Below are 25,410 nucleotides of genomic sequence, written 5' to 3' on the forward strand. Positions count from 1 at the left end.
AAAAAAACCCAAAAAACAAAAACCCACTAAAATGGTTAACAGAAGGCTTTGGATGAGACATGTGCTTAAGCCTCATTAGTTTCACTGTAAATCTCCCTCCGCCTATGACTTTGGGGACATTGACCTAGAACAGCACCTCTGCCCTAAATAAGGTTACTGTCTCATGGATATGGATTACCGAAGGCTTAGACAACTGATTAGAATTACAAAGCAAACTATGGCGTAAGATAATTACGGATGGAATACACAGATTAGGTAGGCATGGATATAGGCTTTGACAGGATTTAGACGCGTGGCTATGAGTGGCGAGAATAATACTCTCTGCTCTTTATTGAGCATCTACTACAGACAAAGCACTGTCTCTAGGATATCTCATTTAATCCTGACAAAAACAAGATATTGAGACTCATAGGGGTTAAGTCATTTAGTTCACAAAGTTAGAGAGTGGAGGAGCCGGGATTTGATCGCGAGCTGTTTGCTTCCAGAGCCAGGCCCTAATATACTGAACCAAGCGGCTGTGTGACAAGCATGCAGGTATGGACGAGAAGGTGCGAAAATGGAAGCACCACTTGGCCAAACGGGAATATTTTACATCCAACTCTTTTCAACACATTATTTAGTAAATCAAGCTACTGCGAACACGGGCGATATTTATTTCGGTTCCTAGGGCTTTGACGGATACAGCATCTGACCATAAGAACGGATTCAAGAGACTGTAGACCGCATTTCCCAGAGGCCCACTGGGGCCGAGCCAGCACGATCTCGCTTTGCCAGTGAAAGACTCCATTTCCCAGCACGCAGTGCGAGGGCCGGCCCGCGGCTCCCGTCATTCCTCGGGGGCCGGCGGGAGCCAGCGCGGGCTCCGCCCATCCCGCGCGTTCCCGCTCGCTCCGCCTCTCCCTCTCGCCTGAGCCAATGGGAAGGCCCCATACTGCAGGGTGTGACGGGGCTGGCGCCGCCGTGGAGTTGCGAGTCGGCGAAAGCGGCGGGAAGTTCGTACTCGGCAGAAGGCGACGGTCTGCGGCTTGGGGTAGGGCGGCCGCGCGCTAAGCGGTCCGAGGGCGCCGGCGCCGAACGGGGACTGTGGAGGGGGCGGCCGGGGAGCTGGGCTAGCGTGGGGCGGCCGGGCGGCCGTGCCCTCGGGCGGTGTCGAGGGAGGCGGTCGGTGCGGCGCCGGCGTCCTCTCCCGCCGGGGCTCCCTCAGGTCCCGCTGCGGCCCTGGGTTTCCTGCACCGGCCGGGGGGGGTGCCCGAGGCTCAGCTTCCCGTTCTGGACGGCATGTAGGCCGGTCAGACTCGCGCCGTGTCTGGGAGATGGCCCTTGTAAGGCCAGCCTGGACCGCCGGGGTCTTTCCTCCCTCTCGGAGCTCATACTCTGCAGGGGAATCGGAGTAGAAGCAAATAGTACCATTTGCAGATGCCGAAAAGCTCCCTAGTAATAGGATAGGCGACAGTGGGCCGGAGTGGTAGGGGTGACGGAGAGCATCTCAGGAGGTGACGTTGGTCCTGAGACCTGAGATGGGCGAAGGAGCCTTCTCCCCAGAGGGTAGCGTTCCAGGCGTTTCTAACCAGTCGGTGTCGGGCTGAGGCCGGGTAAGAGCTTGCTTGCACTTGACCGCAACGTTCAAGGCTGTGAAGCTCTGTAGGAGAGTTTTACAAGGGATTTTAGCATCCTTCTGACGGTTTTTTGTTGCCCCTCCGTAGCTACGGGTTGGCACCCTTTGCTGATGTAGCCATGTTCAAGGACAGCAAGTAGTTTTTCCTTTTTCGAATAATTTTTGGCTCCGGTGTCAAAACTCATAGGTCATTTATTTAAATTAGACAAAAAGCATCAGAGTCTCTGGGTTGAGAGAGAGAGGGAGGAAGGGGACGCAGACACGACGTTCCTGTTGAGGCCACCCATTTTTCACTCCCCCCCACCCCCGCCTTTTTTGTTTTTGTTTTTTTGCTTGTTGTTGACTCTTCCTCTCCCTTCGCAATCTCCTTTTCTTGAAACAACCTGGAAATAACCAGTTTTGCTGTTGGGAGGAAGGTGCGTTTAAGGAACTGTTGAAGAGCCTCATTAATTACTGTTTTTTCATTTCTTTCTATTTTAACTGCAGTTACCCATCTGTGGAGTCTGAACTTTGCAAGAGTTAAAAATAAATAGGGCAGCATTTATTTTGAAGAGTTCAGAATAAAGGCACCTTACTTTTCTTGACATGTGGAGTGTGATACTTTTGGGGAAGAATTTAATCTCCAGTTTTAAAGAAGTCTCAGAGGGCAGCAGGGGTTCTTTATGTTGTTGTTTAGTCCCTCAGTTGTGTCCGACTCTTTGTGACCCCCACAGCCTGTAGCTCCCCAGGCCCTTCTGTCTGTGGGATTTCCCAGGGAGAATACTGGAGTGGGTTGGGTTGCCATTTTCTCCTCCAAGATAAGATGATGTTCATCAGCTGTCTGTAGAAGGGAATTCAGTAGTCACTTAACACAAACTTCTCTGCTGAAGCTGCTACAGGTGCTGTGTCATGTCAACATTGTTCATCAGATTCTGGGATAATAGTAACCCAGCTTGAATCTAGTGACGGTAAACTTGTGTTAAGAGTTCAGTTCAGTCGCTCAGTTGTGTCCGACTCTTTGTGACCCCATGAATCGAAGCACGCCAGGCCTCCCTGTCCATCACCAACTCCCGGAGTTCACTCACACTCCTGTCCATCGAGTCAGTGATGCCATCCAGCCATCTCATCCTCTGTCATCCCCTTCTCCTCCTGCCCCCAATCCCTCCCAGCATCAGAGTCTTTTCCAGTGAGTCAGCTCTTCGCATGAGGTGGCCAAAGTACTGGAGTTTCAGCTTTAGCATCATTCCTTCCACAGAAATCCCAGGGCTGATCTCCTTGAGAATGGACTGGTTGTGTTAAGCATTACTGTCCATTTATTATACTAGTATCTAATGCAAAAGGGCTTCCAGGTGGGTAGAGAATCCTCCTGCCAAGTAGGCACAGATTTGATCCCAGGGTCGGGAACATCCCCTGAAGAAGGAAATGACAACCCACTCCAGCGTGCTTGCCTGGGAAATCCCGTAGACAGAGGAGCCTGGTGGGCTACAGTCCACGGGGTCATAGAGTCAGACGCGACTTAGCGACTAAACAGCAACAACAGTCTAGTGCAAATACCAGATTTAGAGTGTAATGGCTTACGTTAAGCACAGCAAGAATTGTGGGAGGATATTTGTTAAATGAGAAAATGAAGGAATGTAACATTTGTAGAACCTGGCATATAATAAGTTAGTAAGTGCCCAGGAGATGGTTATGTGGAAAGCTTATGTTAAGTTTTATTCCAGGGTGCAAGTTGTATATTTTAAAATTAATAGTAGTGCATTGAAAATGTTGACAGACCCTAAAATTAAATTTCTTAATTAGGCCAGGCTTTTTCTTTTTCTTTTTTTTTTGAGAACTAATGTGAAATAATAATAAATAATGTAAGTGAGGGTCCCAGATGTCTTGGGAAGAAAAATACGATTTTTATTTTGACAACTATATACATATTTTTCCTTAAAGCCATCCCTAATAAGATATGATGTGCTATGAATAGAATTTTGGTTTAAAAAATAAAACTTTGAAAGTATTTTTATTTGGTAAATAAAACTTACTGGAAATGAGGCAAAGCTTGAAAATTTACCTTATATCAAAATGAAGGATGATTCCTGAATTTATGCAAATGTTAGTGTCTTCATAGATCAGGCATTGAACCTAATGGAAATTAAGTGCTGCCTCTGTGTGTGTGACTGAGGCTCTCATGGAAATTGTTCTTCGTAATGGATGGGTTACCGAATAGGCCTGGAGAATATTTTTCAGACTGGTAGTACATTTTGCACGTTTGCCGAGTTTATTTTTCAGAGTGAGCAGAGATGGACTTGTTTATTCACCAGACGTCCTGTGCCTGCTGTATGTCAGGAGCTGTGCCGGGGGCAGAATCTGTTCTTGCGATTGGAGGGTCTTGTCGAAGCAACTTTTCTTTTAAGCTAATAGAGGTCATTGTTTTGAACTTTGGTTATCTAGCACCCAGCACACGAGAAGTCAAGTGTGTATGGCACATTCGAAAAACTATAGTGTTCGTGGTAAAATGTAGAAAACAGGAAATTTTTAATCAAGGTGTAAGGATGATACGGAAAAGTGATGGAGTCTGCTACAGCGTTAGCTGGGTGGTGTGACCTAGATGTGCTCACACTCTGTGATACATTTGGCCCTTTTGACCCAGATTCCTGTGAACATGTTCTTACTTGCCTTTACAAAGATGTGAAGATTCATGTTGATGCATGGCGAAAACCACCACAGTATTGTAATTAGCCTCCAATGAAAATAAATTAATTAAAAAAAAAAAAGATGTAAAGAAGGGCATGCCCTTTAATATCTTGCCCCCTTAGCTTCTGAGTGATATTTAAGTACCTAACATTCCACGGTTGTTGTTTTGAACTAATTTCTTGCAGTGCTCCATCTCTCCCAATGTCATCTTAAATCTTTGAACTCAAACTCAAGCACATTCTACTCTTCTTTTCTGGATGACATGTGGACAACACTTGAAGAAAGAAAAGCTCTCTAGAGTGTGGATAGGTATGAAATCTGCCCTTCCCCTGTAATTGGAGTTTGATTTTTAATATTCACTGATAAATACTAATGACAGGAAACTACTTCTAGTAACATTCATTGGTAAATTTATCAAGAATTTTATTAGCCACAGTGTCTTTGTCAGCTTGGTTTGAATTGTATTGTTTGTTTAGTCTTCATGGAGGTACATGGATTTCTATGATTCTTTGCAGTTAGTCCTGTCTCTCCATGGGTCTTTGACCCAAGAGAAAGGAACCATCTCCGATTTGAAAATGAGATGCTGTCCGCACTGCCAATGTTTAGGGTGAATATTAAACCTACACATAGACTGAAGTGTTGATCAGGAAGCTGTATGTATTAAATGGGAAGAGACACTAGATGGAAGTCATGTAATTAAGTTGCAGGGTTGTTAATTTGAGATTTGGGAATGTTCTGGACACAGTTGTCTTAACAGAGCTTAGTACCCAGTCTGAATGAGAACTGGAAAGCCAGTGGGCAAAGGGCAGCACCATCTTTTACTTTTCATGGCTTTATAGTTTCCTTCTGTGCATTTATTTCTCTTTGCACACTGCCGGTCTTGCTGCTGTTCACGTTTGGGGCAGATAGTCTTAGTGCTAGCTCCTTGTTTCAGGAATCCTAGAGAGGCTCCATTATCTCTGTCAGTTAGATCCAAAATTTTTAAAAAAGTCATGAAGTTAGAAATCCTAGAGCTAAGATAACTACAGCTTTATTTCAGATTAATTGCTTTCCTCAAATTGTCTTACGAAGTATTAATAACAGCCGAACAAATGCCATTGTGTGATAATGCTGTGTATAAATGCATTGTGATCACATGGCGTGTTAGAAAGTGCCATTAAGCCTTCAGTCTTCATAGACTGTCAGGAACAAACTTTTGCTGTTTCTGCTGGAATTGTTGCTTTTGTTCCACTTGTTATTGAAATTTACTATTTAACATGGTAGCAGAGCTATCACCATACAGATTATATCTAATTATGCATTCTTTTTTAGAGGTAGTAAGGAAAAAAGTCTTTTTTGGGAATCAGGGAAAAAGTTCTAGAAATGCATTAAAAAAAACCCAAGGCCAGGTTATAACATTTAAGAGGCTTGCTTACTGGTTTTATATGGCACCCCACTCCAGTACTCTTGCTTGGAAAATCCCATGGATGGAGGAGCCTGGTGGGCTGCAGTCCATGGGGTTGCTAAGAGTCGGACAGGACTGAGCAACTTCACTTTCACTTTTCACTTTCATGCATTGGAGAAGGAAATGGCAGCCCACTCCAGTGGTCTTGCCTGGAGAATCCCAGGGATGGGGGAGCCTGGTGGGCTGCCGTCTTTGGGGTCCCACAGAGTCGGACATGACTGAAGTGACTTAGCATAGCATAGAAAATATTGTAGAAATTGTGACTTTCAAATGCATTACTTCACATGTTGCAGCCCATGTGAAATGGTGCAGCCACTCTGGGATTTAGTTTGACAGTTTCTTAAAAAGTTGAACATACACCACGCACATGATCCAGCAGTTACACCCCTGGGCATTTATCCTCAGAAAATAAAAGCTTATGTTCACATGAAGATCTGTATGTGAATGTTCTAGTGGCTTCGTTTATAAAAGCCAAAACTCAGAGACAGCCGATGCATCCTTCAGTGGGTAAATGGTCAAATAAAATGAGGTTTAGCCATATAATGGAACACGAAAAGGAGCAAACGAAACAAAATCATAACAAAAAGGAGCAAACTACTGACACGAGCAACAGTTTGGATGGAGTTTAAGGGCACAGTACTGAGTGAAAAGGTTGTGTGATTAACATTCCTTTGTATAACGTTCCCGAAACCATATAGTTACAGTAGTGGAGAAGAGCTCAGTTTTGCCACAGTGAGGGTTGGGAGTATGATGTTACTATAGCGGGGTAGCCTGAGGGAGTTTCTTTGGGGGTGATTGAACAGTTCTGTGGCTTGGTTATTGTGATGGTTTTAATTATCTTTACATACGATGAAATGTCACAAGGTGTATACACACACACACACACACACACGGTAAAAACTGAAGTTTGAATAAGTACTTTTGTTACTAACACTGTATCAGTGAGTTTCCTAATTTTGATCACTATTATGCTCCATGATGTTGGGTTGTAGGAGTAAGTATAGACTTTATTCACTAAGAAACTGCAAGCTTTCCCAGAGCTGTACCATCTTACAGTCCTGTCATCACTATATGAGTGATCAATTTCTCCACATTTTTACCAGCATTTGGTGTTAGCAGTATTTTTTATGTTAGCCATTTTAATAGGTGTGTATTGGTACTTCAGAATGGCTTTAATTTGCATTTTCCTAATGGCTAATGATGTTCAACATCTTTCCATATGCTTGTCCTTTGAAGTGGTTCAGAACAAGCCTCCACAAAATGTATCATTATGGCAAGTGGATTACTTTAAGCCAAAGAGAGTGAAGACCCATAAGATTCCGGAGCTTTTTACTGCCCCCTCAACTGACAGATTTGGAGAAGGAAATGGCACCCCACTCCAGTATTCATGCCTAGAAAATCCCATGGACGGAGGAGCCTGTAGGCTACAGTCCATGGGGTCACAAAGAGTCGGGCACGACTGAGCGACTTCACTTCACTTCAACTGACAAGTTAGTTTAGATAAGGAGCCTGGTTCAGAGAGAGCTGTTACCAGAGATAACTTTTAACTGAAAGGCTTAACTGTGTGGCATCTAATAACAAACATCTGATCACATGTCTGAATTACCTTCCTCCTCTTTGAAGTCCCCGCCCCCTGTCCCCTTCCTCTGCTCAGGATGGCAAATAAGCCTCCACGGCCTGCCCTGCCCTTGGGGCCCATATTTTTGTGGAGGTACAATTAAATTTGTTTTTCTCCTGTTAATTTGTCTTAGGCCAGTTTAATTGATGCAGTAGCAAAAGAACCTAGAATGGTAGAGGAAATATTTTTTCTTTCCCACATAGTCATATCTTACTTTGTTCAAATCATTTTCCCGTTTTCTAATTTGCTTTCTTACTGTTGAATTTAGAGCATTCTTTATATATTCTGAATACAAGTCCTTTGCCAGATACGTGATTTGTAAATGTATTCTCTCAGTCTGTGGCTTGTCTTTTCATTCTCTTACAGTGTCTTCTGCAGCACAGAAGGTTTTAATTTTCATAAAGTCCAACTTACCAACGTATGGATCGTTTTTGGTGTCATGCATGTCTCAGAACTCTACCGAACCATAGGTCAGGTAGATGTTCCAAGTTTTCTTCGAAGTGCTTAACAATTTTATGTCTTACGTTTAGATCAATGAATCCATTTCGGGTTAATTTGTGCACGGAGTATGACTTTTAGGTCTTTTTCTTTTCTTTTCCTTTTGTGTATGGGTGTCTGCTTGTTCCAGAACCATTTGTTGAGAAGACTATGCTTTCTCCATTGAGTCTTTTTTTTTTTTTTAAATCTTTATCAAAAATCAGTTGGCTGTAAACTGCAAACAAAATGAATAAGCAATTAAGTATGGAAATTAATACAGATGCTGAAGGTATAAAGGCTCATGGCTTGAGTCTTCAAAAAAATATGTATAGATTTGAGAGGAAGTGGGAAAACATTTTAGAGAATAGCATGAGCAAATTTAGGTCCTAGAGAAAATAAGAACTGGCTGTTTTGGGGTGTCATGGAAGTGAAGGAGAGGGAGGGACATTGAGGGAGGATAATTCATTCATGTGTCTAGGAAACTGCTGGCCAGTTTTTAATCAGTTTATTGACTGCTAGAAGGTACTGTAGGTTCTGGAGCAGGAAGAAGGATATGGTAGAAATAGTCTTCGAGAGACTTTTTTTAGGGGTATGTATGGCAGTGATGGGGCTTCCCAGGTGGTGCTAGTGGTAAAGAACCTGCCTGCCAGTGCAGGAGACATAAGAGACGTGGGTTCAATTCCTGGGTTGGGAAGATCCCCTGGAGGAGGGCATGGCAACCCACTTCAGTATTCTTGCCTGCAGAATCCCATGGACAGAGGAGCCTGGCGGGCTACAGTCCATGGTGTCACAAAGAGTTGGACATGACTGAGTTACTAAGCAAGCACTCAGATGGCAGTGCTAGGTTAGTAGGAAGAAGAGGATACAGCCATGACCCTGACAGTGTTGTTACTTTATAACTAAGTCCTTTGTATTTCTCTGAAGGGTTTTGGTAGATTTTAGACTTTGGCCACTTTTTCAGACTTTTCTCCCTAGTGATGGCTCCTGAGAACTCTGCTGGGCCTTCTAACTCCTTCACATCAACGCTTCCTTTAGTAAGTTGTGTGTGTTGGCTCATTGTTGACTTTGGTGACAGTTCTTATCAGGCCTAAAAGGAGTCCAAGAGATGAGCAACTGAAATGATGAAAACATAAAAGAGTTGATGAATTGGTCCAATGAGAAAAAGTTAATGGAATCTCTTTTATTTATCACGGCTAAGAGCAGACTCAGGGGTTATTTAATCAGAACGTCCTGATACTTGTATTTGAAGAACTACACCGAGAGTGGTGATGACCAGCTGTTCTTCAGAGTCACCGAGGACTGAGCAAGGACAGACAGCTCAGATGGCAAGATTAGGGTTTTAGTCTGAGGAAGGACTTTCCAGGCAGTGAGAACATTAGATGCTTCCTGCCAGTAATGGAAGGGTCTTTAGAGAGGGAATAGGAAGCCTAGATGTAGTCTAGGAACATTTTTCTTATAGTTGGGGATGTGACGGGTGACAGCCCCCGAGTCCTAATTTATTAATTTGTGACCAGAAATACTGTTTCTGTTTTCTTAACAACCACTTCCTGTTCTTGATTTCTTTCCCTGAACAAATTATATTTCTTTTTCTGTTCACCTTTGGGAATCTCGTTTGGTTTCTGCCTTCTCTTGTGCGTTTTAAAAGATTATCTTAGATGTAGATTAGACTTCTGTCATTTAAAAAAAATAGCTTCTCAACAAATAGAACTTTTGTAACATCAAACTGCTAAATATCCATGCATTTCTACTTTTTAATTTAGAACATGGAAAAGCGTATCATCCCATTTTTATAAAACATCAGTGATGACTTGTTGAGCAAAGGATTTTACTGCATAAGAGATTACCGTGACATGTATTAATGAAAGATTGGCAGTGTGAGAAGCTTTCCTGCGATCACTTATTTGCCTTCAGAGCAGTTTTTCTCTTTGATTTAATTTTCTTGGTCTGATTCTTTTCTACAAGTCTAGATCTTTTTCCCACTGAAATGTTTAGATTGACCAAGACTTTCACTCATGATCGCAACCCTTCAGTATTAAAACGGAATTTTTTTTTTCTGCGGAAGAGCAAGCTCTTACAGTGCTATGCAAGCTGCCCATTTAAAACTATCATTGCTTGGCACCTATGCCCTAGTGACAGTTTGACCAACATGTGAGCAGGCACACTGCCATCCTGACAGATGGGCGTGGGTAGAGGCAGCCAAGAAACCATGTATCTGCATCTAGTGTATTTGTTAAGGGCAGGATTCCCAGTCGGGGATGTTCAAACGTCTGTCCATCCTGAGCGTTCACGCCTATGGATAAAGGGATGTCATCATTAATCTCAGCCTCTGACTGAGATTCCATGGGTATGTAAGAGCTTCTTGGCACTTACAGAAGTAGGCAATTGGGGACAATCAGGATAATTGTCCTCTCCTTCATCCCAGGACTACTTCAAATAATCCTTTTCTTTTTTTCCTAGCCAACTTGGTTTGCAGTGAGTACAAAACTGTTCAGACATGGTCCCAATACTTCTAGAATATATACTGTTGCATTTTTTTTCTCGTGTAAAGAAGCTCTGAAGCCATAGGTATTTATGGTTTGGACAGTGATGTACATAATTGATTGGAGTCAGGTAGACCGGAGTTCACAGACTGATGGCTGTGTGACATCAGGGTAAGCTAATTTTACCATCACATCAAGATGAAATAATAGCTGTTACATAGGGTGGTTATGAGAATGGCCTGTGAAACCTGTACAGTGAATTGCTTGGTGTAATGACTGGTCCCCTGTATGTGTTCAATAAGCGTGTATCATCATCATCATTGCTGTAATATACCTGAGGGCATTTTTCTCTGGAGAGTTACTGAAACAGGGAAATCTTTTTTCCACTCATTTCCTATTAATACCATTCTTGAAAGTCATGTATTGGATATCATCACATTGTTTAGTCTATAATGGAATGCCTCCAACAACAGGGAGCTCACTACCTTTAGAAAAGGGTTATTCAGTCATGGAACTGGTGACATTTTAGATGAGTTGTCCTTTGCTGTGTTGGGGGGTTCTCTGAATTGTTGGGTGTTCATCATCCCCGGCCAGGGGGCACAGAATTGTCCCTGTTTGAGAACCACTGCTCTCTGCTGTTCTTAATGAAGTATTGAGAACCACTGCTCTCTGCTGTTCTTAATGAAGTATTGACTGTTAGTAGGTACTTTCTTAGGTTGAGTGGAAGTCTTTGTTTTTCCTACTCAGTTCTGTCTTTTGGAGACATGTAGGACAAGCTCAATTCCTGTTTCGTATTATGGTCTTTCAAATACTTGAAAATGGTCATCAAGTCTTCTCAGTCTTTTTGAGTTGAAACATCATCTAGTTCATTAACTGTTTCTTACAAGTCTTGATTTCATGTCATTTCACCACATTAGTGACTTTCCTTTGATTTAATTTATTTTTATTTTTTTAAATGGTAGTGCTTAAAATTGAATGCAGTACTCCATGCAGGGCTTGATAAATTAAAAAAAAAAATTGAGTTGCATCCCTTACTTTAGATACAACACTTTTGTATTAGGATAGGAAAGATTACCTTTCATCATCTACATGCTTTCAGCTGTATCCTTTATTATCAGCTGTATCCTCTTAATGACCACATGATATGTTGAACCTAGAGTTGAGTAAAACCCTTAGATGTATTTAAGCCATGTCTTCTTTAGCCTGTTTTTATGCATTAGTTTTGGTGTTTAAGCATGATAACTTCTGCTTATCCTGTTAATTTTTTGTTTTTTTAATTTAGCTAACTGCAGTCCAAATTCTTGGTCAACTCTGAAGTTTTAGCGTAAAAGAGCAAGTAGGTGCTAATGACGCTGTCAGCTGAGAGTGAAAATATGGGGGAGAGGTGTGTGTTTGTGTGCGTGCGTGTGTCCATGTGCATGTGTCTGAAAGGGGAACTGGAGGTGGAAACCTGGGAATCCTGATGTTAAGAGGCAGCTGGACACAAAGGAGGCGACAGACCAGGAAGGGGTGGGCCAAAAAAAGTAGGGTGAAAATGAGTTTATCTTGGAAGCTGGAGAGACTGTGTGTTAAATACTGGGGTAGATCCTTGAATACCAAATGAACAGGACATCGTCCCTGCTTTCTGCTCCTGTCTTTATTTGCCCCATGGTTTAACTGTTCAGTTAATGGTATTACCTAGTCAGTTATGCCTGAACACCTAGAGTTACTCTTTATTTTACCTTCATACACTCCCTGGTGGCTTAGACGGTAAAGAATCTGCCTTCAGTGTGGGAGACCTGGGTTCGATCCCTGGGTTGGGATCCCTTGGAGGAGGGCATGGCAACCCACTCCAGTATTCTAGCATGAAAAATCCCATGGACAGAGGAGCCTGGTGGGCTATAGTCACAGAGTTGGACATGACTGAGTGAGCACACGCACATCTGAGATTCATTCATGCTGCATATAGTATGTTGTGTGTGTTGGTAGTACTCTCTAATTCTGGTTAACTGTTACTGTGTAATACATGAGTTTTTTGGTTATTGACTACTACCTAACACCAAACTTAGTGGGAGTTAAACAACAACCATATTACTATGCTCATGGATTTGGAATTTGGTTAGGACAGCTTGCCCTGTTGTTTCAGGGTTCCCTTACTCACATGTATGGTGCTTTGGCTGGGATGTCATGAAGACCAGGACCATCTGGGATTGTTGACTGGAGCACTTACATTTTGTTTTTTTTTTGAAAGGCTATTTGTTTTTCCAGTGGTATATCTAAAACAGTTAGAACGGAGGCAAAGACTTCTACTTGAAACTTGCTTTGCTTCTTTGCAACTTTTGAGTAGATCGTTTGGATAGTGTTCAGGTATTGCTGCTGGAAAGGGTGTAACGGGGCCGATGATGGTCTTTAACCAGAGGAAAGTCATCGTCTGTATCCAGAAGCAGAGATTTCCTTTGAGACGGAGAGGTGGTCACTGGTATAGTGGTTGCTCTGAAGGTGGCTGTGCCCTGGCTCCAGGTCCTCCACGGGGCCTTTGGCTCTTCAAGCATCTGGACTGGGTCCCACTGGAAGCTTGCTGAGAGTGACTCATCCTGAGGTCACACAGCGTCACTTCCACTGTACTCTACTGGTTGAAATGGACACAGGTCTGCCTGGATTCAAGGGGAAGGAACTTAGACCTCACATCTTAAGAAAGGTGTGTCAAAAGTTCTGTGACAATTTTTAAAAAGCACCATAAATTGTAGACTAATTTATCCATTCTGTTGTAATTGTAGATGGATATTGGAATAGTTTCTACTTTGGAGAAGTTTTGAATAATGCTGCTGAAGTCATTCTTGTTCTATCTCTGGTTCACGTTTGTATTCATTTTAGTTGCGTATACTAAGAGGAGAATTGCTAGTCCCGGTGTGTGTGTATCTTTAGCTTTGATAGGTACTGCCGGTTTTCCACAGTGTGTACCAGTTCATGCCTCTACCAGAAAACACAGTTCCCATTGCTCTTCAGCTTCACCTGCGCTTGGTACTATCGGTTAAACATTACATTTTTCTTTTTTTTAAACAATTCTGTGGTTGTGTTGAAGATCTCAGTGTGGTTTAATTGACATTTTTTTGTTAACTGGTGACTTGAGCACCTTTTCATTTGCTATTAGGCTTTTAAATATCTTGTTTTATAAAGTGCCTATTCAAGTGTCTGCTGCTGCTAAGTCACGTCAGTCGTGTCCCACTCTGTGCGACCCCATCGATGGCAGCCCACCAGGCTCCCCCGTCCCTGGGATTCTCCAGGCGAGAAGACTGGAGTGGGTTGCCATTGCCTTCTCCAATTCAAGTGTCATTTGCCCATTTTAAACAAATAGTCTTGTCTTTTTTTTTTTCCTTATTGAAATGTTGGGGTTTTTATGTATTCTGGATATGAAGTCTTTGTTGAAAATATGAATTGTAAAAATCTCTTTCCATCCTGTGGCTTGCCATTTCACTCTTGTGTCTTTAGATGAACTGAAATTCTAAATTTTAATCAGTTTCCGTTTACAGGTCTTTTCCTTTTTGACTAGTGTTTTCTGTGTCTTGTTCACAAAGTTTTGCTACTCTGTGGTTTTGAAGATGTTTTCTTGTGTTATCTTCAAGCAGTTTTATCCTTTGACCTTTCACATTTAGGTCTCAGTCTCCAGGAACTGATTTTTTGGTGTGTGGTGAGGTGAGGGCCAAGTTTCCTTTTCTCCCCGTTTGCTTATCTCCACAGCTGGTAGCAGGTAGCCCTGGGTCAGGTGAGCCCCAGCCTGAGAGTTAGCATTCTTGGATTCTCAGCCTTCATCTACCTTTAACGCACCTTCTGAACTTGGGCACGTTATTAAAACTGTCTGGCCTCAGCTTCAGCTGCAGTATGAAGGGCCAAAATGAAATGTTTCTGGTCTTCCTTCTGGCTCTGGTTTGTTGAATCATTCTGCCCAGTGTGCAGTTTTATTTAGGCTTGTAAGAATCTGCATGAATCTGGTTTCCGGGACCTAATGTGTCCCTGATCTCCCCCAGCTTAATGTGATCGCCAGCTGTGGTGAGCCTGCCATCTAGTTTTTCATCTAAGCTACTGGTGAAAGACAACTTTCTTTATCACGGTGTCAGGTCCTCGCCCCGCATGTGTTCTCTTGATCTTGCTGTAGTCTGTCCCTTGCCAGGAGCTCGCCGCCCTGTGTTGGTAAGCTGTGGTTCAGGACACCAGTTTCAGGTGAACGACCTTCACATAGACATAGCTTTTCATTTCCTTTGACCTTTCCTTCGGTTTCCTACTTGAACTCCTAAGAACCACAGATAACAATGTAGAGTTTCAGGGATCAGCAGAAGTCATTCGTGATCAAATGAGTTATGGTCTCAGTGGATTCTCTCTCCCATGTGGCAGTTCCTGCAAATAGCTGTGTACTGTACTGGTGCCCTTCAGTGAAGCGGTCAGGAACCACGCTGGTGACATAGCAAAATCTGCCTTTAGCTGGTTCCTCAGTGTTCTTGGTAGCCTGTGTTGGGGTGATTTCTGTCCTTCATTCAGAAAGTATAGTTTCTTTATGCAGAATGTCATAACTCCTCTTCCTTTGTCATTCTTGATATCACATTTTCCCTGTCATTAACTTTTTTTTAAAAAATTTTATTGGGACTTCCCTCACAATCCAGTGGTTAAGATTCTGCGCTCCCAGTGCAGGGGTACGGGTTCAATCCCTGGTCGGGGAACTAAGATCCCCAATGCCACCTGTGATAGAAAAAAAAAAAAGGCATTATTGAGATACAGTTCAATTATCATATAGCTCACTCAAAGGGTATTGTTCAGTGTTAGTATAGCCACAGGATGTAACCATCACCATAATCTAATTTTAGAATATTTTCATCAACCCTAAGAGAACTCCCCCACCAACTAACTAGCAGTCAGTCTTCATTGTCTCCCATGCTCCCCAGAATCCTGTGTGCATGCTCAGGGTTGCTGAGTCCTGTCCGACTCTTTGTGATCTCATTGATTGTAACCCACCAGGTTCCTCTGTCCATGGGATTTTCTAGGCACTGGAGTGGGTTGCCATTTCCTCCTCCAGGGAATCTTCCCGACCCAGGGGTGAAACCTGTGTCTCCTGCATCTCCTACATTGGCAAGCAGATTCTTTACCACTGAACCACCTGGGAAGCACCCCCTAGAGCTCTAAGAAACTACTAATCTGCTTTTGTCTCTACAAATTTACCTGGTTTTGAAATTTCACATGATTGAAGTCATACAATATGTGGTGTTTTGTGAGCATCTTCTTTGGCCTAGCGTGTTTTTAAAGTTCATCTGTGTTGTAGCAGAACCTGCTCTCTTTCTTTTTATTGCTCAGTAAGATCCCAGTGTATGGGTATGTCACGTTTACCCATTCATCCGTCGAAGAACACTTGAGTTGTTTCTACTCGTGGGCTATTATGAGTGATGCTGCTGCGAACAGTCCTGCACAGGTTTTCATGTGTGCGCGTCTTCATCTCCCTGAGTGTATACTACCCTTGGAACTGCTGGGTGACGGGGAAACTCGGTTTAACTTCTGTTTAGGAATTGCCAAACTGCTTTCCAAACTGACTGCATCTTTTTACATTTTTACTAGCAGTTGTTTGAGGGTTCGGGTCTCTCCAAATCTTCACCAGTTCTGGTGGTTTTTTATGTGGGAAGTAGTATCTCATTGCAGTTTTGATTTTTATTTCTCTTAATGACTAATGAGGTCAAGTATCTTTTTGTGTGCTTCTTGGCCAGTTGTTTATCTGTTTTGGAGAAATGTCTATTTAAATCCTTTGTGTGTTTTTAAATTGGTTGCCTTTTTCTTACTGAGTTCATTAACCTTCTAATGTTCACCTTGAATCACCTTGATGTATTTGCAACTAGAAACATTTTTCCCTTGATTTTTCTTCCTTTATATTTCTTTCCTTTTGTTCAGGGACCATTTATTTTTCCTGAAGTGAGCAGGCAGGTCAAGAAGGTTCTCTAGCCCTTTTGCATTCTCTTGGCAACAGATTCCATTGGCAAAATATGTAACTGTGAAATACCTTAGAATGGAAAATATACATCTCCTGGTTATTGGAATAGATCCTTTTGTAGTTCATCCTACTTCTAAAATGAACCATGCTTCTTCCCTTAGAAGCCAGTAGGTAAAGCACGGGGTTAAACTTTAACTCAGGCCATTTTAGTTAAGGAAAAGGACCTGGAGAAGTTGGGCCTTGTCTCAGTTCGTAGCAGGTGGCCCTGGACCATGACTTCATTCAGCCTAGTTTTAGGAAATGGCTGTTGGTTTCTCACCAAGTGATACGTTAGACTCAAGGGATACTGGGGTAAGATAGACTCCCTGACTTCATATCCTCATAAAATACATCAAACAAGCACAGCACATATGCAACTCATGGTGATAGTGTCACAGGCATTGTGAGAGGTGTGCAAGGAGGTATGGTCTGGTGCTCTTAACTCCACTCAGTGCTGAGACTTTCACTTTTCTTTTGCATGTAGATTTTTGAGTACTTGAGTTTATCTGGACCACTCAGTAAGGAATGGTAACAAAAATGCCATCATCCAGATGCTGAGGTTGCAGAAGAAACTGACTTTAGAATCTTCAGCGTTTTTCAGTGGAATCTAGAAGATAGTCTCTTCGTGCTATTTTTATACAGTATTTTCTTAACTGTTTTATCATATATTCTGCAGTAGTTTATCACATCAAGTTTTTCCAGCTGAATTTTTGTCATGTTTTGTATTAGTCAACCGCAACTAAAAGCTTTTTTCTGGCGAGTTCTACATTTGGTTACTTTTGTCCTCTTGATCTTTGGAAGTCATCCTTCTTTTAACAGTAGGCTGTGTATTTGTAGTAACATGGATACGTTTCTGTTTTGTGTCTTACACTATTTTTATGACGTTTATATTCTTAGTCATTAAAGCAAATATTTTACCACCTAAAAACTTTTCATTTTGCAAATGACTCTGCAGTATGCACTCTACTCTCTCACTGCTTCTGTTAGTTAGCAAAAGAGGCTTTTTTTTTTTTACAAAAAACTATACTTGAAATCCATATTTTTTTATTCTTGGCCCTGTTGACGTACTGTCCCAGGTTGTGAGACCAGAAAAATATCCAGCGCTCTTGGGGTCCAGTCAGAGGGACAGGGTGGCCAGCTGGAAGGGCTTCATTGTCGAGGGCAAAAGAAAAGCGAGAGGACTGGCCCGGCGTCAGGAGCTGGCCTGGGGCACAGGTGGCCCTGTGTCCTCCAGCTCAGCAGCCAGCCTCACGGAACGCCTCAAACCAGGTTTCTCTGAGAGCACAAAAAACGAGACAAAGCACAAACAAAGCCGGAGTTGCTGCCATCCACAGAATATTTGGCTAGAATGAGTGACCACAGCTTCTTTACCAATTATCACTTTGTTCTTGTCTCCTCCCAAATAAGATTTATTGAGATACCCAACATAGAACCCCCCTGCTTTCTAATTGCATCCAGTTTAGAGAAACTCTGCTGCTTAGTCACTTCAGTCGTGTCCAACTCTTCGCGACCCCAGAGACGGCAGCCCACCAGGCTTCCCTGTCCCCGGGATTCTCCAGGCAAGAACGCTGGAGTGGGCTGCCATGTCCTTCTCCAATGCATGAAAGTGAAAAGTGAAAGTGAAGTCGCTCAGTTGTGTCCAACTCTTAGCGACCCCATGGACTGCAGCCTATCAGGCTCCTCCGTCCATGGGATTTTCCAGGCAAGAGTACTGGAGTGGGGTGCCATTTCTTCCCTGAAAAGTGAAAGTCACTCAGTTGTGTTGACTCTGTGACCCCATGGACTGTACAGTCTGTGGAATTCTCCCAAGCCAGAATACCGGTGTGGGTAGCCTTTCCCTTCTCCAGGGGACCTTCTCGACCCAGGAATCAAACCGGGGTCTCCTCCACTGTCAGTGGATTCTTTACCAACTGAGCTATCAGGGAAGCTTCCCTCCTAGACCCTCCCCCGGCTTACCCAAATAAAACCCAAATCCTGTCACAGATTCTTTTTTTTTTTTTTTTAGATTAATTAGTTTACTTTTGGTTGCACTGGGTCTTTGTTGCTGCGGACAGGCTTTCCTCTAGTGGTGGGCAGAGGCTGCCCTTCATTGCGGAGCACTCCAGTAATTGCAGCGTGCAGGCTTTAGTTGCCCTCAGCATGTGGCATCTTCCTGGACCAGGGATCGATCCCATGTCTCCTGCATTGGCAGGCTGATTCCTATCCACTGTACCCCCAGGGAGTTCTTTACAACGTTCTCTTACTGAGATGCCCCACTGTTCCGTGGGTGTGTGTTCCAACTCACAAGACTAGGTGTGTTCTGGTGGTCTCTTGCTGAAAGGCAGACACCAGAGATAGAGCAGTTTTAGCAATCACAGTAACAAAATTTACAGGGGTAAAGTTTGACAATTAAAAGATAATCAGCAAAATCCAAAGTGTGGAGCACCAACAAGGGAAAGAAAAAAAAAGGGAGGTGGTACTTGTCTGCTTAAGAGATTCAGAGACATATCAGCCAGTTATAGTGACTAGAAAATCAACTATAGGAAGACTTTTTTTTGGAGACATTTGGGGATATTTGAACATTTATTTATTAAGTGATATTAAGGAATTGTTATTTTGTTAGGTGTGACAATGTTAATGTGGCTGTATTTTTAGAAGGTCCCTGTTAGAAGTAAATACTTCTTACATATGAAGTATTATATTTGAGGTGTACTTTGAAATACTCTTGGGAGGGGCTATGAATTGGTACACCAGCTGGTGATATGTGAATAATTGTTGAAACTGGGTGATGTGTACATAGGAGTTCATTAGATCACTTTTTTACTTTGTATGCATTTGCTAATTCCTCTAATTTTTTTCTTAAGGTTATTTGTATTTCCTTTTCTATGAATTTGCCTCTCTCTGTCACTTTGCCATTTTTCTGTTGGGTTTTTGTCTTTCTTATAATCTATAGGATTCTTAATATGTGCTGAGAAAATTAGTCTTTTGTCACATATTCTGTAGATATTTTTCATTTGTCTTTTGAATTTGTTTATGGTGTTTTTAATCTGTGGAGAGTTTTTATTTTGTCAAATTTATCAATTTTCTTTAGGCCTGTGTGTTTTATTTTGTGTGTTGCATAGAAAAACCCTTCTCTGGGATTCTGAAAAGTTTATTATGTTTTTATGCAGAATTTTTTAATGACTGTAGCCCTATTCTGATTTACTGTGACTGTTTGGTCATCTTAATTTCCTTTAGAGCTTTTAGAAATAGTCTTCCTTGGAGCCCTGCTGCAAGAATATACAAGGAAGGATGTTGTTCAGTCGCTATCCTGTAGAGATTTAATAGTGAACACCTGGAGAATTACCATGCCCAAAGTTTGGTAGTTAATTTTGCCGCCACGCCACCCCCCCCACCCCGCCCCCCGCCCAATCGCAGAACTGATGGGAGATCTGTCATTTAACAAGACTGTCAAAGTGTGCTAAACGTTATTTTAAAAATTAGCAATGTAGTTCAAAATTTCTAATTTTAGAAAATTTTTAGTGTTTTCTTTACATAAAGAAGCATTCCTTTTAGCTCTTTTTTGTAGAGCTTATGGATCAAGGAGCTAGGTGCTACCTCCCTTTGAATTCCGCATCTTCAAGCTTGCCCCTTTCTTTGAGTTGATGCCTTCGTCTGGGCAAAGCAAGGAGTTTTCCAGGTATTACTGTAGGGTCTTCTTCACAGTTGATTCATGGAGAACTATTTGGATCTTTTAACCACTACATCAGAAGTTGGAAGGAGAAGTGCACAGCAGAAACCACATGAAATTGTTCCTTCTGGGGGGAAGTGGTGGCCGTGAGGTGTCTGGGGCTTATGTTTTAGACTGCACCACACTGCATATTCTCGGTTAAATTTAGTTCTGCCGTTAGTGTTCCTCTTTTAGAACTTTTGGATGTCATTTAAAGGAAATAAAAGTTGAAGTACATCTGATACTGTATTTTAAACATTTTATTCACTGTACTAAAACTTTTTACAAAAATCTAATGTTAATCACTTTTAATACAAGTTTAAAAAATCTGAGTAGGAGGAAATTTTTCTCCTATGAAGATAACCTACTTTATTTTTCCAAGTTAGAAGTTTGAGTCTTCACCTAGTTCTTCGCAGCTTAGGTGTGAAAACATGACTAGTATGACAATTGCTTCTAAAGATTGTGTCACAGTCCTAAGTTTAGTTTAATGTTTCTTTGAGTTTAGCTTAATGTTTTTCAGGCATAAACCTATGAATTGATAGGATCATTATCTATGGGAGTTCACTTCTAAATTTGCATGATTTGTTGTGTTATGTTTGACTCAGATAGTGAAGAATCTGCCTGCAATGCTGGAAACCTTTGTTCAGTCCCTGAGTCGGGAAGATCCCCTGGAAGAGGGCATGGCAACCCACTCCAGTATTCTTGCCTGGAGAATTCTGTGGACAGAGGAGCCTGGCGGGCTGCAGTCCATGGGGTCACAAAGAGCTGGACATGACTGAGTGACTAACACTAACTAACTTGTTAGTGTTGCTGAGGGTATTCATAACAGCCATGATTAGTTTTCATACTTGTATTGACACGCATGGTGTCATTTCTTTAAGTGAAACTAGGAAGATTGATTGAAACGTGAAAGTGAAAGTCGCTCAGTCGTGTCCAACTCTTGGCAACCCCGTGACTATAATGTCCATGAAATTTTCCAGGCCACAATACTGGAGTGGGTAGCTTTTCTATTCTCCAGGGGATCTTCCCAACCCAGGGATCGAACCCAGGTCTCACGCCTTGCAAATGGATTCTTTACCAGCTGAGCCACAAGGGAAGCCCAGGAGATTGATTAGGTGTCCCTAACAGGAAGTCAGAGGAAACCTTCCTGCTTCTCACTGGTGCTGCTGCTAAGTCACTTCAGTCGTGTCCGACTCTGTGCGACCCCATAGACGGCAGCCCACCAGGCTTCCCCGTCCCTGGGATTCTCCAGGCAATAACACTGGAGTGGGGTGCCATTTCCTTCTCCAATGCATGAAAATGAAAAGTGAAGTCGCTCAGTTGTGTCCGACCCTCAGCGACCCCATGGACTGCAGCCTTCCAGGCAAGAGTACTGGAGTGGGGTGCCATTGCCTTTTCCCAGGAGATTGATTGGGTGTCCCTAACAGGAAGTCAGAGGAAACCTTCCTGCTTCTCACTAGTTTATGGTAAATGGTATTGGTAGTAACTCTGCATTCATTCCTGTGGTCATCCTCACAGTTCTGTCTCAACTGTAGGATTTGTGGGGATAAAATGAAGTAAATATATGAAAGAGACCCTGTATATTGTTGGGAAGCGTATATAAACTCAAGATTCTATATTTTATTTTTCCTATGATTTCTTCATACTCATCAGATGCATTAATCAACTTCTGATTAGCTGGCTCATTTGTAAGAGAATTGTCTGTAGATGTATTGCTTTCAAATTATTGATACAATTTAGCAAAAGAGGTGATGAAGTTCTTACTGACTGATTATCTTCTAGTTGATTTTATTCTTTGACTTATTGTAGACAGGCAGGAAGCTATTTATACCAAATATGTAATTATTTCTTAATTTCAAATAAGTTTGAAATATGAATGAAGGTTTTTGGCCTGGGGTGGGATGGGAAAAAGGTGATTTGGGTAGGGTGGGGCTGGGGGAGTCCTTCTGAAGCATTCATTCACTACTTTATATTTTTTACCCAACTTCTAAAATGAAGGAGGCTTTTATTAAAATTTTCTGATGCAACAGAGTTGTATGTAATAGAGCCCTTAATTGAAAATGATTGACTTAATGAGGAAAGGAAGATGCGCCAGAACACAGTTGACCTCTATATCCATTAGTTCTGCATCCACAGGTTCAGTCAACTGTGAATTCAACTAACTGTGGATCAAAGATACTCGGAAAAAGTTTCCAGAAAATTCCGAAAGGTGAAACTTATATTTGCCATGTGAACAGCTGTTTACATAGCATTTGCATTGTATTATTATAGATAATCTAGATATGATTTAAAGTATATGGGAGGATGTACATAGACTATATGCAAATACTGTGCCATTCTATGTAAGGGACTTGAGTGGGTTTTGCTTTCTAAGAGGGTGGAGGAACCAATCCCCTGACGATATGGAGGGATGATGTATGTAGACCAGTGGTCCAGATTGCACTTCACAGCTGCCTGTGCAGGATTAAAACATAAGGCACTGGGGCTCTTGTGAAATAGGGCCGTTAGTGTTTTACAGTTCTACTGGTAATCATGATGTGTAGCCAGGATTTGAGAATTACTGCCTCCCACAATAGGTAGTTACGTAATCGAGTTTATACTTTTCTTTTGAACTTCCTGCCACTCAGTGAAAAAGGGGACACAGGAGTTTCATAGCTCTTAATGGCTTAAAAACTTCCATCACTGGAAGAGGCACTTTTTTCCCCACCATGAAACTAATAAAGTTTGATCTTGTAGATGTCTGCAACTGCTCACTTTCTTTAATAAATAGTTTTTATTTATTAAGAAGAATTCAGAAACATTTTTTACCTGGCGAGCTTTTTATTGATCCTTGTTTGAAGCTGATGGTCTAATATTAAATCCTAACTGTGTGATGGTGTTTCTGCATGAAGCTAAGTGCAGCTTCTTGAAGCCAAAGGTTGCATTTTATTTGTGTTTATATTTGTAGCCCCAGCACATTGCCCAGCACATATACTGGAGGTGTTTTATAAAGGCCTTTGGAATAAATGAGTTCAAATGTTTCATTTCCTGGTGAATTAACTTGCCGTGAGATAGAGCTTAGAAAATCTAGAGTAAGAGATGATTAGCATGTTTCCTAGACCATCTGTCACTAATATTGATTGTTTCGACTTGGCACTGGAGACTTGTTTTTTTGGGAGTGGATAGCTTGTATAAAGTTTAAAAAAAAAAAAAGGTTGGAAAAACCTCCTGTTATTCTGTATCCCTCTCTTGGGTGGCTTAAAATCAGTTTTTAAAAGCTTGCCATTCTCACTGGTCAGTAGCATGAAGGCAGGCGTTGGTTATTCCAGTAGCCACGCTCTCCTGGTAGCGGTTTCTGCCTTGCCCCCGAAGTCTGTTTGACGCGTCTACCAGAATGGTCCTTTGAAAACCTCAATCAGAGCATACCACTCCTCTGCTCCAAACATTGCCATGATTTCCCACCTCACTGAGATTCAGAGTTAGTTCTCACAGTGGCCTGTGTCCTGGACGTGATGGCCGCACCTGGCCCTCTTAGGCGTCTGGCGTCAGCCAGTACGCGCTCTGCCAGCTGCGCCAGCCTCCTTGCTGTGCTGGGTAGGCGCTGGCCCTCGGCCTTTGTGCTTGTGGCTCCCTCAGTGTGAGATGCTTTTCGTCTTCATCACCGCCTGGCCGGCTTCCCTTGCTTTCTTGTTGTGTAGTTGCTAAGTCGTCTCTGACTCTTGGATGCCATGCACCATAGCCCGCTGGCCTCCTCCGTCCGTGGGATTTCCCAGGCAAGAATACCAGAATGGGTTGCCATTTCCTTCTCCAGGAGATCTTTCTGACCCAGGGATTGAACCCACGTTTCCCGCATTGCAGGCAGATTCTTTACCACCAAGACACCTGGGAAGCACCAGTCTTTACTTGAATGTCACTTTCTTGTGCGGCTTTACCAGATTACATTTCAGTTTCAGCCCCAGCTCCCCCACCCCACCCCTTATTCCTCCTTTATTATTATTTCCATCAGTACTTGTCACCAGTGGACATAGCACATGTTTCAAATTTTAAAAAAATTGTCTCTCTCCTCACATAATATATAAGCTCAGTGAGGGCAAGATTTTTGTCTGATTTGTTTACTGCTTTATTTCCATCTGTTAGAGCAGTTCCTGGCACAAAGGTAAATATTTGTTGAGCAAATGAATTAATGAAGCAGACACTGTATATTGTAGTACAGAATTCTGTAGGATTCAGTATTATTTTTATTTTAAATTTTTAAGGAGGCATAGCATAGTAAAGTTTTGTATTTCCTGTCCCAGAGTTGCAGCCACTGAGTGTAATAGTGCTACCACGTGACCTATGTGTGTGTTAAAGGGAGGGTAAGGTCTGGTCCTAGTCTGTGCTGTCGGGAAATGAATTTCAGTCCTTTATAAAACCAATCCTACCTTGAGGTGACTTTAATGACTAAAGCACTTAAGGTTTTAGATTTATATCAAGTTCAGCTTATAGACGGAATAAATTTTGAGGATGAACTAATTCACATTAGCCAGAAATATTTAAAAAATGTAAAAATTTTGGTGAGAAATTGGTCAGTGGGAGAATTCTTGACTTGAGTAATCAGAGTATGATTTTCATCCTGACTGATTTGAAAGATTGTGAATCAAGATGCAATAATACCTGTTCCTAGTATCATGTTTACCCTTTTGCTGAAGTCAGAAGAGCCTTTGCAGTGGCCCCTGGGGCTCCCCTTGATCTGTTGCTCCTGTGTTCCTTCTCCGACTTCTCCTTTCCCCTTGCCCACTCCACACCAGCCACCTGGCACCCTTGCTGTCTCTGCTTGCATGGCACACTCCTTACTCTGGGGCTTTGCACTGCTCAGCCCTCTGCCCAGATGCTCATGGCCAGCTTTCCCACGTCCCTCCTGCCCTTGCTCGGGTCTCCCCTTCTCAGGGGGGCTGCCAGTGACCTCTCTGTTGACACTGCATGCCGCCCCCAGCCACCATGCTCTTCTTCTCTTCAAACACACCCTGTACATCCTCTAAAATATTAGATAGTTTTCCCATTCTGGTAGGTTTTATTCTCTTTATTCTAGAATGTAAGTGTCAAAGGTAGGACCTTTGTCTGGTTCCTTGGAGAGCAGTGAAGAGCTAGAGGAGAACTAGAGCAGTGCTTGGCATGTGGCAGGTTATCAGTGAGTGCTTGCTGAGTGCATGAATGAATGAGTGAATGAACAAACCATTCCTCTCCTTCCTGAGTTCACGTCATTCACAGTTGACCTTTATTTACTGCTGTGATAATGGCTAGATTTGTGTAATTAACATCTACAGGAGCAACGTTTGAAATAATACCACTGGTCTCTGTGCCTCCTTATCGTAACCTGGGTTAGAATTTCCTTCCTTATGAGGCTGCAGATACTGCATCATGTTTATACCGCATTTTGTGTATCCACCCACCCATGGACAGGCACCTCGGTGGCTTCCACATTTGCG

At 42.4% G+C, this 25,410-nt stretch overlaps 1 protein-coding gene across 9 annotated transcripts in view; it reads left to right on the plus strand.

Moving 5' to 3' along the window:
* The first annotated feature begins 930 nt into the window (after positions 1–930).
* VRK1 (VRK serine/threonine kinase 1) overlaps positions 931–25,410 on the plus strand; it is an 80,489-nt gene continuing 56,009 nt past the window's right edge. For 3 of the 9 annotated variants that reach the window (XR_003507362.1, XM_027521071.1, XM_027521074.1), the window contains exons 1-2: positions 4,497–4,585; positions 7,705–7,813. Coding sequence is in view for 6 of the 9 variants with exons in the window: in XM_027521071.1 (XP_027376872.1) it covers positions 7,759–7,813 (55 nt within the window). In the remaining 3 variants the exon portion in view is untranslated. Of the gene's footprint in view, positions 1,031–4,461; positions 4,586–7,704; positions 7,814–25,410 lie in introns of those variants that run through there. The other 6 variants (XM_027521073.1, XM_027521072.1, XM_027521076.1 and 3 more) reach the window with 6 other exon arrangements.

The sequence above is a fragment of the Bos indicus x Bos taurus genome, chromosome 21 (genome assembly GCF_003369695.1).
Source record: "Bos indicus x Bos taurus breed Angus x Brahman F1 hybrid chromosome 21, Bos_hybrid_MaternalHap_v2.0, whole genome shotgun sequence".
In the NCBI taxonomy this organism is placed as follows: domain Eukaryota; kingdom Metazoa; phylum Chordata; class Mammalia; order Artiodactyla; family Bovidae; genus Bos; species Bos indicus x Bos taurus.